This window comes from Macadamia integrifolia, chromosome 14 (assembly GCF_013358625.1).
Source record: "Macadamia integrifolia cultivar HAES 741 chromosome 14, SCU_Mint_v3, whole genome shotgun sequence".
Taxonomy (NCBI): Eukaryota; Viridiplantae; Streptophyta; class Magnoliopsida; order Proteales; family Proteaceae; genus Macadamia; species Macadamia integrifolia.
Genome location: NC_056570.1, coordinates 24626385 through 24639534, shown reverse-complemented (window position 1 = coordinate 24639534; position 13150 = coordinate 24626385). Strand labels below are relative to the sequence as shown.

Below are 13150 nucleotides of genomic sequence, written 5' to 3'. Positions count from 1 at the left end.
GTTCCTTAATCAGGTCAATATTTACCCAAGTTCTCCCAGGCATTACACATCTGATGGTGAACCATGATCTCTTGTATGGTAGGCCACTATTATTGTTTAGTGGTACTCGTCATACCTTATGGGCATCATAGATTGTTTTCTTGTTTTTTCTGTTTTACTTTGCAGATTATTTTTTTTGTTCATTCTGTTTTACTTTGAAGGACATGAGATGTTGTCTTGCTACAGTTTTATGTCTAACTAGAACCCAACATTCACTCCAACCACCCCCCCACCCCCAAAAAAAAAAAAAAAAAAAAATCCAAGTGAGCTTGACCTACAAGTAAACAGGTTGGACGAAAGACAAAATGTATGGAATTTGGTAAGATACTAGGAAAAAGAAATATAAATATTGGTTATTCTTAGTCAATAACCTTAATAGAATTACACCCCTTTCTTGTAACCTGGCATGGGCCAACCATATGAAAACTGAACCCTTCGCATTGTCATCCTTACTCCCACGTTCTGTATATACTCTTCCTCCAAGTGCTTATGTTTGTTTATTTTATTTCGGATGCTTTCCAGGTTAGTATTTCAGGTCGCTCAGAGGGTGCTAAGACTTCTGCAACACCTGCAGCATCTCAACAACCTATAGTTCCAGGGCAGCCTGGGCAGCTTACTCCATTGGCTTCTGTAACTACTGCTCAAATCATGCCACCTCTGATACCCTCCCCTGTCTCTGTCCCAAAGGGAGCCTCATCTATTGCAGCAGGGTTTTCGTTTGGTGGGATTTCTCAATTGGCACAGAAGGATCCATCGTCAAACTCTGTATGTATTTTGGTTAATGTCCATCCTTCTCGCTTACAGTAGTAAATAACCTAGTAACTTAGTTCGTGAAATTTTTATTGGAGACTGACTGAGCTGCCCCGAAATCTGGCTTCTGGGTTCTACTCAGCCTCAGGTTTCTTGAGGCTGATTAAATTCAACATGGCCATAACAGAATTTGACCCCTTGGATTTGAGTGTTTGAGTCATAACTGATGATTCGGGATTATTCCCCCCTTCAAGGCAAGTTCGGCAGTTCGTAGGTTAGACAGGTAAGGTTGAAACCATAGTTGTCAACGTGTTACCTAGGTGTTCCTTGAGGTACAAGGTGACTGCTTGCCAGGTTGACTAGGCATCTAATACTCAAAGCTTTTGGGAAAGATGGGGAAAAATGGAATAAAACGAAGGGTGGGGGGATGAGGAAAAAGATGAGAGAATAAGAAGAGGGTGAGAAAAAGAGTAAAAGAAAGGTGCAGCAGCAGCCAAAACAGCCACTGCCACCGCCAGTGAAGGTAACGGCGGTGGTCACTGTTGTTGTCACTCCTGGTGAAGATTAAAGGACGCCGTAGCAATAGCAATCACCAACACTGCTGCTGCCCAGAGAAACTGCCGTAATTGCTGGTGCTGGAGAAGAAAGGAGAGGGTGGGGTGGATGGAGGAAGTAGAAGACAAGAAAAACGAGAGAGTGGATGCTTTAGCTGCCTGGGTTCCTGTCTAGGATTGCTAATGTAAGAGTCAGTAAGACTAACTGCAAAGGTAATCAGTCCCAATAGTTTAAATAACAAACTCCAACAATAATCGGAACAGATTCAGATTCAACAGTGAACAGATCTAAAAACAAACCCTAAAAATTTTCAAATCGGCAACAACTTAGAAATTAGAACTGAGTTTAGGGTTGATGATGCCTAAGAAAACCTCCAAACAATAGCTCAAGATCTCCACAGATTGGGAAAATATGTGGTTGGGAAGAATTAGGGCAAAAACTAGGTCAAAGCTGGAGATTTTTGATAACTCACAGATTAGACCAAGTGATGCAGATTAATTAACAAAATAGGCTTGTTTTATTAGGAATAAGCCTAGGGTTGGGTTCCATACATGTTAGGCCTTTGATCCCATGTGTTTTGAGTGTATTGGGCTACTTTTATGGGTCTAAACTAGGGGTTCTAAGGTTGCATACGGGATTCGGTGATTTGTTTCCTTTTTAGATGGGGTTATTTAGTTTCTAATTTCAGTACCTTGTTAGTTTATAATTTTCAGTCATAAGTTAGTTTCTATTTCCAGTTTTAGTAACTAAAGGACTTTCTATTTTGTAAGTTTCTAATTTTAGATTTAGTAACTAGGTGAGTTTCTAATTTTTTGTTTCCTATTTCAGTTTTTGGAAACTAAAGTTAGTTTCTATTTTCTTGTAACCCCATCATTATTATAAATAAAGGAGAGCTCTCATCATAGAGACGAATTTTATGAACAAAAGATGCTGCTGCATTTTTTCCTCTGGAGGTTTCTTTGTGTTTGATCAAAGAAGAAGGGTTTGGTGTTTGATCCAAGCGACACTCTGGGGCGAGAAGTCCAGGTGGGTCTTTTCTTATCTGGTTTTCTTATTGGATTCTCTTCTCCAGCAGTTCAGGTAAGTGATCAAACTTCTCTACAGATTTCTGGGTTGGTCTTCTCTGTTTTCTCCCTGTTGGCCTAGCTGTTCTTGAAGTTCTGACCATCTTATGCCACCAAATTTTGATCGAAGGCTAGTTCCTTCCTGAAGGTGGTTCGATCCAAATTTCATGCCCATCAGACCAGGGGTTTGTCTGGTCTGGTGATTTTTCTGATCCTGGCCGATTGTATTTCTGCCCAGAATTGAGTTCTGGTTTGATGGTTTTGTTGCTGTGGTATTGCTGCTACGTATGGCCTATTTAATACCTTAGTTTCTGCTACTGTTTAGTTCTACAACTGGTGATAACTGATTTCTACAATTATGAGTTCTGAATTCCCTGTGTTGCTGTTTTGTGGAATCGATTCTGGTTTTACCTAATCTGTGATGAAGTTGGTTGCTGCCCTTGTTCCTAAATGGACTGAATCTTCTAATAGTAGTTTGAGATTGTCATATGCTATTTAATATTCTACTGTTGAAGTTTCCTGAAGCTGTTGGGATCGACTGCAAGGTTCTAGAACCTGCTGTCCAGATTTGTTAGTATACTGCTGTTGGTTTACTTGGTGGATTTTTGTTGTTCTTTGGTTTAAAAAGTTCCTACAGTTTTGGGTCTGGTTTGGTTGTCCAAATCTATCCCTACATTACCAAGGAAGCAGCTCCAAAGCTGATCAAGTTCTCTTCCTGATGTGATGAACAAAACCCCAAAACAGGGGCAGCAACAGAGCAAAGATCAGGGTTCTAGGAAGGTGCAATGGTCTGCCCAGAAAACCCTGTTCACAGGCTATCGATTGGGTTTTGGAGTTGTAACGGCAGCTTGAATACAGGTCTTCTAACAGGTATGTTCTCCACAGGATACTAGAATAATAGAATAATAAGGAGAAGAGAATAGAGAATCCGAAGGAGGCAGTTATGGGTGGGGGTAGGTTTTCTCAGCCTTGGGCCTCTCACCCACAGCTATCTCAGCTATTGAAAACAGCTTCTTTCTCAGATTTAATGGCTAGCAAAGCAGCAAAACATCATTCTTAAATTGTATAACTATTACAATCGATTGGGTGCCTTTATATAGGCTGTCCAGTTCCTTCAGGTGGAAGGATTTACAGAATATAAACAAGTAAAAGAAAGGAAACTTTCAAAGAATGGAAAGTCTAGAATTTGGAAATTAATGACTTAGGAAAGGAACCTTTCCTAATTACATTTACAATTGCTTGCTAGCTAAGAAAAAAAATAGAAACTAATTCCAGCCTTGTGTTTGACTAAATCAACACAAAAGACAAAAATACAGCACAACGCTGAAATTGATAGGAGAATTCTGGGGTCTTCTAGAAGGCTGCATTATACCCATCAATGGCTTGCTGGACCAGAACTGAATTTATTTCTTAGTTCTGGGTCTTCTTCCTCCTTCGGTAGTGAAGTCTAAACATGGGGTCTCCATCTACATCAATTGCCTTGCTGCCATGAGAACTATGCTGGACACCAGATTAACATATGCACAAATTTGATCGAGGAGATAGTAAAGTTGACGTTAGCCGTGAAAACTGTGAATCAATTATAAACCTTTAATGTAGAGCCAAAATTTGACCAGTACAAAATTTGACCTCACTGATTTGATTGTGACTAAATTTAATTTTGCTGGGTCGTGAACCATGATTCAGGACTTCTTTTACCGTATGAAGTTGGGTATTTAGTAGGTTAGCAGGTGAGGCTAAGATAGGTCTGGACACCACGGTAGTACATGCACGATGTTGATCAAGTAAATGGTCAAGTTGGCTCTCAGCCATGAAAAATGACCGATGCATCACCTCTTATAGAGAGCCATAAAAATCAGATGGTTCCAATTTCTTGGTAAACTTTTATGTATTGGGTATCATATTTTTAATTGCTGTCCAAAGTCGAACAAATCAATTTAACAGTTAGGAGCATCTTTTAGGGAGAGGCTCTTGGGAAATGATCAATGTAATCGTGCATAAAAATTTCCATGTAATACATGACTTTCACCTGTGATGATCTTATTCCTTGAATGATTGCAGAATGCCTCAGCTACAGTTGTAAAAGGAGCTGGGACTACATCAGCCACATCGTCTAGTTCACAGTCTGTACCATTATCTGTTAATACTTCAAGTTCTTCAATGTCTCTTCCTGTGGCTCGTAACTCATATCCTGCAACTATGTGGATGTCCACTGCTCCATCTTTTCCTAGTTCTGTGGGAATTCTTGGAACACCTGGAACACCTGGACCACCAGGTATAGTTCCATCTGCATCAATGTCTACTGTTTCTGTCCGGTTTGCCGCCACAGATTCTTCATCCTCTGTGGTGCCAAGACCCCTGATAACATCTACAACTGCAGCTCCGTCAAATCCAACCATGCAACAGCCAATATATCCCCCCTATTCCCCTTTACCACCTATGGCTCCATCCTCCCAGGGATCTTGGCTAACCCCACAGATTGGTGGTTTGCAGAGGCCTCCATTTCTACAGTACCCTGGTGTACTTCCTGGTCCCTTTCCTATGCCCATACGGGGAATGCCTGGTCCTTCTGTGCCGATCCCTGAATCACAAGCTTCTGGTGTTTCTCCAATAGGACCCCCTGGAGGAACACCCACATTGTCTGTGGGATCTGGTAATCAGCTGGTGAACAATACAGTGAAACAATCTGAATTATCCCCCCCAGGAATTGGTATGTTCAAGATTTTTAGTCAGATATGTGCAACTTATTAGTATCAGTTGGTCAATTCTTCTCATTAATCTTCTGTGGTGTTTTTTAGATCAAGGGAAACATGCTAGGGATGGTGGTGCTGCCAATAATGAAGAACTGGACGCTTGGACGGCCCACAAGACTGAGACAGGAGCTGTGTACTATTATAATGCATTCACTGGAGAGTCAACTTATGAGAAACCTCCTGGCTATAAAGGGGAGGTAATTACCATAAGATCTAATGTCTTTCAATTATTATAGTTTCGAATGGGCATGTTCATCCACGTTTTTGGATGGATTCTTAATGCAGTCAAGTTTTAAGCAAAGTGATGTGGGAGCTACCTTTGTAGTGGGAATAGTCCCTCATCAGTTACCCCTAAAGCATTCCGCTGCTTCATATACCTGTGAGTCCCTTTACCCAATAGTTTGAGCTTTTGGGATAGAAATTTACATGGTATCAGAGAAGCTCCTGATCCTGCTTTCATCTCGTTATGTCATTTATGCATCCCTCGTGCATGTGTACGCAGTTCCCTCCCGCCTCCATGTGGGGGGAAGTGTTGGGAGAATAGTCCCACATAGGTTACCCTGAAAAGCCTTCCGTTGCCTCATACATGTGAGACCCTCTACCTAATAGTTCGATCTTTTAGGGTTGGATATTTGCACCCCTTGAGGCAAAGGATTTAAATGTTGGTAGCAGAGACCAAATTGCAACCTTGGCACAATGGTAAGGTTGCTCCATTGTGACCTAGTGGTCACGGGTTTGAGTTGGCAAACAGCCTTTTCGCAAAAGGGGGTAAGGCTGCTTACATCATCACCCTCCCCAGATCCCATAGTGGTGGGAGCCTCGTGCACTGGGTACAACCTTTTTTAGCAGAGACCAAATTGGACAGTGCTGATCTCGATCTAGATAGGTTTATCCCCGAGACTTGCTGATCTTTGAGGGAATGATGTTGACATGTTGTTCTCAGCCATTGTCAGCTGACTGGTTGATCTGCTGAATATGACCTCAAGACCCAACCCCTTGCTTGAGGCTGGTGAATATTTTCTCGTGTATCTTGATAAGGTGGTCAAATTCTATACCGACTTTATATTATTTGGGTTTGAGATTTATTAGTGGGGGGGCTACTGTAATGAATTTTCAGTTTGTTATTGTAGTTGTTTATTGTTATTATTATTATTATTATTTTTGAAATATTGTAAATTACTTAAGCTCATGAGTCATTATTGGTTACTTGAGCAAGGGGTTGGAAGACACGGCCAATTGGAGGTAGTTTAGAAGTCTTGAGATCAGGTGTGAATGGAACGTCCCATAATTAGAGTGATTAATTTTATATTTCCTATTTCGAGATTTTGTAAATTCTGTAGGAGCTGATATTGGACTGATGGAACAGCATTGAACATGGGGTTTTGAAAGAAAAACCTGCTTGTCTTCTTCACCTTGACTGTTGCCTAGTTTTTTTGCTGTTAATTTTCCGCCGCTAACATGGGGTTTTGAAAGAAAAACCTGCTGCTCTTCTTCTTCTTGGCTGTGGCCTAGTTTTTTTTTTTCTTGGCTGCTATTACTTCAATGTTGCGATGTGTATGTTGCTATGCCATTATACTATTTCTTCTACCTTTGAGAAAGTTACTGTTCATTGGTGGTGTTCACATGCCCAGAACTGTGCCTTGTTCCTGATAGCAACATTGAAGTAATAGCAGCAAAAAACTGATCTGTTACAACCCTATTCCTACCATGGTTTCTAAGCAGTTTAGCTTTAGATCTTTAAAACTCTAGGCTGTGAGTCTTGCCAATTTATGTCCTTTACAAATGATCCTGCGTTTCACTTTTCAAATCGTAATGCTTCTGTCCTCTTCGCAGTTCACAGTTAATGTACTTCATGAAGGAGGAGGAAATGGAGGTAGTAATAGACAATGTGCTGTCAGGAGAAGCAGCCTTGGGTCTGGATGTTTACACTGTGACATTTTAAAATATCATTAATTGAGCAAAAATATGTGAAAGATGTCCATGAGTTTCATGAAATGACTACATGGATAGGTTTTGAAATATAGCATTAATTGTCCATGACCTGGAAAGTGGAGAGGAAGAAAAGGAGGATTCCATCAACGGGGATGATGATTGATGCAGACCGGGTAATGAGCCCAATGATTAGGAGGAAAATGGTAGAATTATGAAAAATAACAGTATAAAAATGAAAAGAAAGCTGGAAAACCAAATTAACAAGACGCAACCTTGGAAATAATGCAATAAAGAAGGAGGAATCACCCATGATTCTTTCTCCAAACAAATACCAGAGCCTTAAGTCTCAATTTCATCAAATTAACTTGTTTACAGCCCTAGATATCGACTACTGATGCAGGGAAGCAACTGAAGCTAGTTTTGAAGCACAGCTACATGGTTTATATTTGCCTCCCCACAAGAGGCCAGGTTTCATCCGCCCAGTCCTTTGCCTTCCCCAGGGAACTGAAAATGGAACCACCAAACACCATAATTGGTCCAATCAAACTTAACAGATAACATCTCAGCTTTCTCCTTTGCAAGAAAATGCAACTCAATATGAATAGAATATATCAAATTAAAGGGAACAAAACCAGATCAAAGTATCACCAGAAATTCTTGAGCCTAATGCCTCCTGCATTGTCTCTAGCATCGTTCCCTCTTGGTCGTTCATCTGCAATTATGCCTCCAGTTCTAGTGGTCGGATTTGGGTCCTCTGGAACTTTGCCAAGATCTCTATTTGAGTATTTTTCTCTTCCTCTCAAGTTATTCGTCTTTCCATTTCTGATTCCAATGGTTTCTTTAGCACTTTCTTCAATCGTGCAGCTTATGGATCCTCTCTTTGGGATGATCTTCATTCTTTTGTGCCTTCTGTTGGCTACCTTCCTGGGGCTTTGGAGGGGACTTCAGTGTGGTCAGATTCGACAACAACTATACAACAACCATAACCTTATCCCCACTTAATAGGGTGCACTACATGGATCCTATACGTATCAAAGTAAAATAAAAGCAGTGCACACAGAACTAAAAGGCGATCCTAAGCAGTAAAATAGAATAGCATCCCAGGAACATCCCCTACAAGGGGTTGGTTACGTGGGTCTTTGTCCTCCACAGCGGTCTATCTGCGGTCATACTAGAATCCAGTCCTACCATTTGTGTATCTTTCCTAACCACTTTGTTAATAGTCATTTTAGGTCTGCCCCTATTTCTTCTGACCCTCTCTAAATGAATGTGGTTAGATTCAGTCACGAAAAAGTAGGGTGGTTCCCCTATTGACCCTTCCTCTGTTGAAGCTTTCAATGACTGCCTGGATGACATATCAGTTAATGACTTAAGATCAAAGGTTCAATAACTCGTGTCGTTTCGGTGTTTCAAGAGTTTTGCCAAAATTTTGCCAAAACAATGTACCTTTTTCCATGTGTTTTGCTTGGCCATTTTGGGGGGATACTGGCTGAAATGGCTGAAATTAGAAAAATGACCAAAATTTTGATGAAATAGTGCATTTTTTGGATGAAAATGAGCAAAATTTCGAAAGGTGTTTCAAGAGTTTTGCCAAAATTTTGCCAAAACAATGTACCTTTTTCCATGTGTTTTGCTTGGCCATTTTGGGGGGATACTGGCTGAAATGGCTGAAATTAGAAAAATGACCAAAATTTTGATGAAATAGTGCATAATTAGAAAAATGACCAAAATTTTGATGAAATAGTGCATTTTTTGGATGAAAATGAGCAAAATTTCGAAACGAAATGACCTTTTATTTTACTGCAATCTGGGTTTTCAATTGAGTTTCTGAACCCACTCATGGAGGCTTTTAGAAACCCATCAATAGAAGACTTCTTGTAATCTGGAACAAGGTAAGGAGTCGAAGATCTTACCAGAAGTTGTAGAATAACAAAGGAATTCAATACCTATTCTGTAATACGGTTAGAACACAGTAGCAGCTAACCAGAATCTTGTAATAGCAGTGGGGTAACTAAGAACAAAGAAAAACTTCATTGATGTCAAAACTAACAACCGTCTTCTTTCTCCTTTCTCCTATGTGAGGACCTTAAACAGACTTCTACTATTCTTGAAAAGGGAAATAGCTAAAAAGAAATGCGAAAAAGCTAAACAGACTACACCGCAGAGGTCTTGCTTTGCTTTATTTATTTTCTTTCCCTTTTTCCTTCTTTGTGGGTGTGTGGACTGACGGCAAATGTGACTTTTCATAGATTTTGTTTCCTTCCTTTCGTTTTGGTTCGTGGATCCATGTAGTATGAGTCGTTTATTTTGTTTACTTCCTAATCCAAATGCTCTAAATTGGAAAATCAAATGAACACGCCTGCATACATTATCTCCCTTTTTTCCTCTAGATCACATATTATTCCGAAAGAAAACTCCATATTTCCAACTTTTTCCCTGAGCGTTTCCATATTGAATGAAATCCCTTGATAACATTATCTGTACCAGTCCCTCCTTTCCTATAAAGAAGCCCATGAAGCCCATGAAGCCCATGGGTTAACTGGCTGGGTTGGACTGCTGCACCTCATATAGGGTGGCACATACTTTCCTGGCTTACTATTAAAAATAGACCCGTCACCCATCATTCTTCTTTGATCACCAGGATGGTCCCACATCACTCACTTTAATGTAGGAGTAGATTAAATAAATTAACCCCCACAGATTATGACCCCAACAGTACAAGTAAAATACCCCTTGGATCAAAGAAATCCAACTAAGAAATAACCCACACAAATGGATCAGCAGCCCACAAGAGAAAAACCCAAAAACACCCAATCGGCCAGGAGAGAGAAAATCTCCTACGTAGGGCCCAATAAAGGGAGGGGCGGCTCCTATAATTCAAGCTCAGATGGAGCTCAAATTTTGGTTAATAACAGTCTCTAGGGGGGGACAAAAACCTAAAAAGATGAGATGATTTTGACTAGGGTTGTGAAGTTATTGACTTGGAATCCGACCCAGGAGAGAGAATCGCAGGCTTCAGGAGAGAAACAATTCTGGTTTGTAACTTGGCAGATCTGAACCTCTGAATACTCACAGAAGTAGTAGACTTCAACAGAAGTGACTTAAGGATAAAATAGAAAGCTTTAAACAAAGAAGAAACAAGGGAAAGTGGGGGAGGAGTGGCTATCTTGGCCTAGGCTTCTCACCCACAGCTATCCCGGCTGTTCTAAGCAATTAGCTGCAACTATTCTTTACTCAAATCTGAGAAATAAGTGTACATAAGCTCCTCTATGCAGAGTTACAACCATAATAGGTCTAGGAGCTAATAGGAGTTAGTTTCCATTCTAGGACTAACCACCCCTATTGCAACTAGGACTAGAAATAGACCAAGACTAGGACGAGGGCTGATAGGCCTTTATAGGACTTACAATCAGGCCCAAAATAACATAAAAGATATTTAAAAGAATACTTAAGTGACCTAAACCGATGGGCCCATTGGGCCTATACTTTATTACATAAAATGAGCTTCACTTAGAGGTCGATTGTGGACCCTTTGGGCTGGGCTTCTTCCTACGATAGCCCTGCCCATAATAGGGATCTACATCAGCTCCCCCCTTAGAATCATTCGTCTCCGATGAATGGATGAAGGACATGTAATGCTCATAGAGATCCGTATCAAGTTGTTGGAAATCATTGGCATAGATCCAAGTGCATTCTTGTTGTGGCCATCCTTTCCATATGACGAGGAATGAGTAATAACCCTTGCCCCCACGAACTGTAGTGAACTTGTTGTCAAGGACATCTTCAATAATATCATCTTCTGGGGTTACAAATTGGGGAAGCTTTAGGGTATGTTTTATGTCGCCGTCATCAGAATGGTGTCCTACTTATAATGTCAGGTCAGCCACATTAAAGACATTGTTGATCTTCAGATTCAGAGGTAATTCCAGCATGTATGTGTTGGGACCGATACGCTTCAAGACCTTGTATGGAACCATTTTCTGAGGATGAAGTTTGTACACCGTACCAGGAGGGAACCTCTCAGGTGGAATTCGAACCATCACCATATCACCAGTTTGAAATTCCACATAACGGTGATGACGGTTAGCAGTTGCTTGATACTATCATTGCTGATAGCTATGCGGCGACGAACATCAGCATGTACCTCTGTGATATGTCTAAGGAACTCATTTGCTTCAACACTAACACGGGCATGAGGTGGCAAATGTACTATATCAACTGGTCGTTGTGGCTGCTGTCCAAGAACAATCTCAAATGGTGTACGACCAGTGGTGCGGTTGACGGAGCTATTATAGGCAAACTTGGCTATGTTCAAGATAGATGGCCATGTCTTCTCATAGTCACTGACTAAGCAACGAAATAAATTACCAAGGCTTCTATTTACCACTTCTGTCTGTCCGTCTGTTTGAGGATGGAATGCTGTGGAGAACTTGAGTTTAGTGTTTGTTTTCAGCCATAGGGTCTTCTAGAAGTAGCTCATGAGCTTGACATCCCTATCAGAAACAATTGACTGTGGCAAACCATGTACACGCACTATCTCTTTGAAGAAGAGCTTGGCTAAGTGACTTGCATCAAGAGTTTTCCTGCATGGGATAAAGTGTGCCATCTTGGGGAAACAATCTACTACCACAAATATAGAGTCGTACATTTCCCGTGTAGGTGGTAAGCCTAGGACAAAGTCCATGCTTATGTCTAGCCAATGTGTATGAGGAATGGGCAACGATATGTATAAACCCGCATTCTTCTTTTCTCCTTTAGAAAGTTGATAAGTACGGCATCGTTGTATAACATACTGAACATCCTTTTGGAGTTGAGGCCAAAAGTACAAGTCTGTCATCATAGAGTATGTCTTGTCCTTGCCAAAATGCCCACCCATTCCCCCTCCATGTAGCTCTCAAACCAAGTGATGTCTTCAAGAGGTGTTTGGAATGCAAAGACATGTGCCCTTAAAGAGGTACCCATCATGTATGGAGAATTTATCATCTCTACCTCCTTCTTGCAATTTCTTGAATACTTTTGAAAAATCAGTATCATTGGCATACTAGTCTTTGATGTGTTCCAGTCCTGCACTTTGTACGGTGAAGGTATTCATTATTAGCACCTTCCGACTAAGTGCATCAACCACTTGATTCTCTTTTCCAGCCTTATACTTGAGAACAAATACATATCCTTGCAAATATGAGATCCACTTAGCGTGCCGATCACTAATGGTCTTTTGGGAATGCAAATATTTCAGTGCTTCATGATCCGAATAGAGTACTAACTCTTTGCCAATTAAGTAATGTCTCCAATGCTTGAGAATTTGAACGGCATAAAGTTCTAAGTCATCAGTAGAGTACCTTCTTTTTGCATCATTCAACTTTTCACTGTAGAAGGCAATCGGATGGCCCTCTTGCATAAGCACTCCTCCTATCCTAACATGGGATGCATTAGTCACTTCAAACATGAGATCAAAATTTGGTAGTCTAAGCATTTGTGCTTCAGTCATCTTTTGTTTGATTAGATTAAATGCTCTAGTGGCTACCGGAATCCATTGAAATGGAAAATTTCCCCCTTTTGTGCACTCTGTGATAAGGGCTACAATAGCGTTGAAATTTTGTATGAACCGTCGATAGAATGAAGCAAGACCGTGGAAACTACGAACTTCTGTCAAGGTCTATGGAATAGGCTTATCCGCCACACTCTTCGCCTTCTCCGGATCAGCTTTTATACCTTATGAAGACACAATAAACCAAGGAAGACAACCTTAGGCAGCATGAAAGAAACACATTTTCAGATTGATAGAGAGCTTCTCTTCTCGTAGTACCTCATGACACATCTCAGATGCTCAAGATGCTCTTTTTGTGCCCTACTATAGATCAATATGTCATCGAAGTATACTACTAGGAACTTGCCAATGAAGGGGCACTGTACATGTTCTATCACCCTCATAAAAGTGCTAGGTGCATTGGTGAGTCCAAAAGGCATGACTTTTCACTCATAAAGTCCTTCTTTGGTCTTGAAAGCTGTTTTCCATTCGTCCTCTGGACGAATTTGAATTTGATGGTAGCCACTACG

General features: G+C 40.7%; 1 protein-coding gene across 1 annotated transcript in view; it reads left to right on the top strand.

Annotated features, from left to right (window-relative positions):
- The window catches only part of LOC122061509 (pre-mRNA-processing protein 40C), a gene marked incomplete in the record, with an annotated part of 86864 nt that overhangs the window by 3561 nt on the left and 70153 nt on the right, over positions 1-13150 (top strand). The window contains 3 exon segments of the mRNA XM_042624789.1: positions 562-804; positions 4470-5118; positions 5207-5358. Of these exon segments, the coding sequence (XP_042480723.1) occupies positions 562-804; positions 4470-5118; positions 5207-5358 (1044 nt within the window).